This window comes from Otolemur garnettii, unplaced genomic scaffold (assembly GCF_000181295.1).
Source record: "Otolemur garnettii isolate 467f Iridium unplaced genomic scaffold, OtoGar3 scaffold00038, whole genome shotgun sequence".
In the NCBI taxonomy this organism is placed as follows: domain Eukaryota; kingdom Metazoa; phylum Chordata; class Mammalia; order Primates; family Galagidae; genus Otolemur; species Otolemur garnettii.
Genome location: NW_003852433.1, coordinates 6,417,518 through 6,422,979, shown reverse-complemented (window position 1 = coordinate 6,422,979; position 5,462 = coordinate 6,417,518). Strand labels below are relative to the sequence as shown.

The following is a 5,462-nucleotide window of genomic DNA, read 5'->3' as shown; positions in this document are numbered from 1 at the left end:
AGCTGTAATGCCACGGCACTCTACCCAGGGGGACAGCTTGAGGCTCTGTCTCAAAAAAAAAAAATAAAAATAAAACAGTGGTTCTCACCAGTGGAGGCCTTCCTAATGCCTCCTAATACTGCAACCCTTTAATACAGTTCCTCATGTTGTGGTGACTCCCAACCATAAAATTATTTTCATTGCTACTTCATAACTGTAATTTTGCTACTGTTATGAATCATAATGTAAATATCTGATATGTAGGATGTATTTTCATTGTTACAAAGGGGCTGTGACCCACAGGTTGAGAACTGCTGCTTTAAAAGGATGGTTATCTTTGCCTTTCTTGATAAAACAGAGTTCTGCTCACTTGTTCGGAGAGCCACATATTTGCATTGTGTGGAATATAGGGCTCAGCCCTATAAAGGACTGTCAGAACATACCGGGTTTCAGGATCACATCCCCATGTCCCCACTCTTCCAGACCTTGGTATCCCAAAGCTCCATTCCTCCTTGTCTGCATATGAGGTTCCCTCTACCTGGAGTGTCCCTGGAAGTAGCTATTCTTAGCTGACTAATAATAGCCACACAGAATTTTCAGAATGTAAAAGTGCTTTGAAAATGCACAATAACTAACAGGCAGCTGCCCCCTCTGTTGGGTGAATGGATGGTGATTTGAAAGAAAGAGACGTCCTTCAATATGTTGATTTTGAGCAGAAGGGGGTCTGGTTGCTTGGGGTTGGTTCCTCGGTGGCCAGCCGCTTTCCCTCACGCCCTATGGCTTGTTCCTAAAGCCTACAGAAAAGTCCGTGGGAGTAGAGTTGAGTGGAGGAACTCTAGTTGTTTTGCTCCCTCTGAATGGCCCTCTTTCATCGGGATGTTCTGGGACAAGGGCCTTTTTACGCCAAAATATCAGGGGAAGACAAGAGTTCCACAAGAAGCCATTTGCTCTTTGGGTGGGGACTGCACACCACGGCTCCTGTGAAGGGCTCACTGGCTCCTTCCCAGCCTTTTCTGCTTTCTGTTGGGACTAGATGGTGGCCCCTCTGCGGAAAGTTCAAGGGGGCATTAAAGATATGACTACGGCAGTCACGAACCTTTATTTCACCGACTTCTGCATCTTCCTTCAGCCAACTCCGTACTTCTGCCGTTCAGAGGTTTCCAGCCCAAATTAGTATGTATTACCACCCTCATTTCTATTTTCCTACCGTGTATTGGGTTTCTGGATGATACTGGCGGTTTATATTCTGAGGATTTGGGGTTTTAGGAGGAGCATTGATTGAGATTTTTGTCTCATTGTCAGTGCTTTGTAGAAACTTTAATCTTATAAAGGCTTCCCGAATAGCTGAGAATATATTTGTGTTGTGGAGATAAAAGCGTTGAGGCTGATGGTACACAGGGCAACGGCCAGATCCCTCATCAAGATTTTTCTTAACGGAATGGAGGAAGATGGTCTATTTTGTCTGGGTCTGACCTTGTGTAACTTCAGTCATTCTTTTTAGGACACTAGACTCTTTGGTGAGAAGGCTGATTTTTCTGTAGGTGGATGGTTTGTGGGTCTCATGGGTACTTAGCAAGGTGTGTGCACCCTCACCGACATGGATTCCTTGGAGAACTTCTCCAGCAGGGCACTTCGAGGTTCTCATGACTCAGGGAACTGTGCCTGTCGGCATTAGCAGCTTGGCAGAGAGAAAGAACCACATAAAACCACATAAAGCTCTGACCATCGGAAATAGCAATTGAATCAGCCACCCAGAGGGCGTGTAAGGCTCTGGGCGTGGAGTGAGCTCACAACCCAAGACGGGAAGCCAGGTCACGGAGAGTATCTGCATCATGTTTTCATAAATCCTGTGACTGACCATGCTCCGTGGCCTCCCACCTTGTCCCCCAAGAGCCATCTCCTGTGGTTTTCCTCCTGCTTTATCCCCTTACTGTATTTGCAAGAAAGACTGCAGGGTGATCTCAGAGCTTTGGGGCAGTGTGCTGCTGGGCTTCCACGTGGCTTCCAGCCTCTTCTTTATCATAAATGCCTGTTATGGTTTGTCATGGGGAACAGAGTTAGAGTGTCCTAAGGCCCCAATTACTACAGTCCCCTGACTGCATGTGTAGAGGAAGAGGCTGTGATTCTCACCCATCTGGGAACACTGAGGAGGAACCACGGCCTCGTAAGTGATCATGGGGTAAACCCAGCCTATTTTTTTTTCACATTGTTCCCTTTTTTCCAAAGGAAATGTAAGGGAAATCAAGGGGAATTTTTGGCCATGATTTCCAAGGCAAAGGTCACTGTTAATGGTTTGGCTATTTCCAGAGTGCTTGGGGGTGGGGAGGTGGTTTCTGGTAAGTACAAATTTTTTTTTTTTTTATGTAATTTAGGAACAAAAGAGAGGTTTGATGTTGACTTGAAAAGATTTCCTCAGTTGCTTCTCTGAACTTATTGTTGAATTTTCATGGGTTTTATTTTAGAGTTGTCTTGCACGGATCTTTTGGATTTTGGTGAGAAGTAGTAAGTGATCTGTGCCCCACTGTATTACAACAGACATGGTTGTAAAATTCGAAGGGAGGCTGGTGCCGGCCGTTTTCAGGGTAGAAAAGTATAAAAGTGTGAGGTTGTTCTGCACCCTGCTGAAATAAGATAGCTGGGATCTTAAATGCCAAACAGATTTGAAAGAGTGTTTTTTGAGAAAGCTTTTAGCTTTCCTGGGGTGAGACCCCAGAGAAGAGATGCTTCTCCTTTCTCTCCTTCTTTATAATCCTGGCCTTCTCAGCACTGGAAACTTGCAGCACAAATATGCAGCTATAATGGAGTGAGGAGGATGACTTGGCAGTCCATGTGTGGTAGCAGATGAAATGCGCACAGATGCCAGTGTTGGTTTTAGGAAATAAACAAAAGCCGTCGTCAGTAATTCAGAGGCCTGAGTAAGACAGGGAGAACTGAGCCTCATGATTTCATATTTGCGCAGTCACTATTTTTAGCATGAGACTTTAACCAGAACAATTAACACATTTTATGGTGGATTTGATAGGGAAGATAACAGTTTGCCCGACTTCAGGAGCTGCTGTCTTGCTAGTTGGTGTGGTGTTTTCTTAGCACCGACAGTCATATTTTGGACATAGCTGAGTTTCTCATTCCAGGATTAGAATGCGTAACTGGGGCAAAAGTGGTCTGGGGCAAAGGTGATCCTGCTTTTTTATCTTACAAAAAACATCCTTGTATTTCAGTCAGGAATTAACTTGCTTAAGCTCAGGATTCCATTAAGAGAGAGAGAAAAAAAAGGATGACTTTTTCTTAGAGATTTGTCCTGCACAACTTTTATATGTTAATTGCTGCTCCAGAGGGAATTATTTCTGTGGTTCTCTCTAATTTGGAGTGTGGCTTTCTTTCACAAAATTAATAAAATGTTCTTTTTCTTAGTATAAAGTATGGTACATGTTCTGGTACCTTGAAAATTAAATGAAAATATTGCCATTTAAAAAAGTTAGTATTTGCTCAACATAGAAAATTTGGCAACTATTAGAAAAAGAAAGATAATCACAGATCGTCCAATCTTCTCAAAAAAACTGTTAATGATTTTTGTGTCTTTTGGCTTGGCGCCCATAGCTCAGTGGTTAGGCCACCAGACACATATACACCGAGGCTGGCAGGTTTGAACCCGGCCCTGGCCTGTTAAACAACAATGACAACTGCAACAAAAAAATAGCCAGGCATTGTGGTGGGCGCTCTGTGACACCACGGCACTCTACCCAGAGTGACATAATAAGACTCTGTCTAAAAATAAAAACAAAAAATCAGTAATAATAATAATTTTCATGTCTCTTCTGAGTAGTTTGAGAATCAATGGTATTTTGAATAATTTGCAGTAATTAAAAGTTGCTACATTCTCTTTTATGTTTTATTTCTGCATAAACTGAAGGTCTTTTTGATAGCCAAATCATGAAGGTGCAGCATTTTTTAATTTTAATTTTTAAAGCTATAGATTGGCTATGAATGTTATTGCTAGTTAAAGTAATTAGCAACGGTTACATTCTAGATTCATTTTGCTGAGAAATTCATTGCGTTAGCTTGAGGTTTCCCCCAGGAATAATGGACAGGACACTCTTCACTAAGTTAAATCACAGGTCAGTAGCCACCCACTTTTGTGAGATGCAAACAGCTGGTAAATGTGTGATTTCGTCTCCCTTGTCTTCTCTTAAGAGGGATGTCAGCAAGAAGCAGTGAGGTTGTTAAAAGTCAGAGTTAGAAACAAAGATCAGTAGCAAGATTATGAAAAGTCACAAAGTGAGTCACCCTCTCCTAATCAGGGAGTTGTTCTCTATTTTTAGAAACTGTTCTATTAGAATACCCTTTGGAGTATTCCTTTTTTTTTTGAGATAGAGTCTCACTTTGTCACCCTTAGTAGACTGTTTTGGTGTCATAGCTCACAACAACCTCAAACTCCTGGGCTCGAGTGATTCTCGTCCCTCAGCCTCCCAAGTGGGTGGGACGACAGGCACCCACCACAGTGCCTGGCTATTTGTAGAGATGGAGTCTTGCTCTTGCTCAGGCCGAGACAATCTACCTGCCTCAGCCTCCCAGAGTACTAGAATTACAGGTGTGATTGCCCAGCCTCCTTTCAAGTATTCCATAGGAGGGGGCCTGTGGCCCTGAGAGAGCCCTTGTAGAACTTTGAGTGTTGTAGTAGGAACATTCTTGTGTCATGCTCTCCAGCAACAAGCTTTTTGCATAGGCAAGATTTGGGAAGAGTCCTCTGTGCAATTCTTAATAAGGGCAAGTTTATCCCATTTGCACTTCACATGCCATTTATCTCCCTAACATTTTCTCTTCCGATAGCACTTCTTTGCCCGTTCTTATCTCTGAACTGTAACTTAACTGTGCTTTGGTTTTATTCTTCCCAGCCTAAGTGAGAGCTTTTTCATGGTGAAAGGAGCCGCCCTCTTCTTACAACAGGGAAACAGCCCTCAAGGCCAGCGGAGTCTTCAGCACCCCCACAAACATGCAGGTGAGGGCTCTAACTTGGTGCTCTGACATGGGAACTCCTTTTCTGTACAATGGGGGAACCTTCCTCTGTTGATGGTGAGCAATTTGCTGGGTTTTAAAGCCAGAGAAATAATGGAACACAGGTTTATGATGACCAGTGCAGGTTGGCACCTTCGGTGCTCTTTCCCTGAGCAGGCTATGCATCTTTTCCAGGTAGCACTGAGAGCAGGTGAGCTTTTTAAACCATGTGTGTCTGTGTGAAAACTAAGGTGGTCAGCAGTGTCCTGTTGAGATGTAAAGTCTCCCTGTACACACTTTATCACATAGCTGCAGATTTCTTTTTTTCTTTTGAGACAGTCTCACTCTGTTGCCCAGGCTAGAGTGCTGTGGCCTCAGTCTAGCTCACAGCAACCTCTTTTTTTTTTTTTTTTTGAGACAGAGCCTCAAGCTATCCCCCCTGGGTAGAGTGCCATGGCATCACAGCTCACAGCAACCTCCAACTCCTGGGC

At 43.5% G+C, this 5,462-nt stretch overlaps 1 protein-coding gene across 1 annotated transcript in view; it reads left to right on the top strand.

Moving 5' to 3' along the window:
• Positions 1-5,462, top strand: part of SSH1 (slingshot protein phosphatase 1) — a 67,101-nt gene that overhangs the window by 24,239 nt on the left and 37,400 nt on the right. Inside the window, exon 3 of the mRNA XM_003789885.2 lies at positions 4,872-4,975. Within this exon, the coding sequence (XP_003789933.1) occupies positions 4,872-4,975 (104 nt within the window). The remainder of the gene's footprint in view (positions 1-4,871; positions 4,976-5,462) is intronic.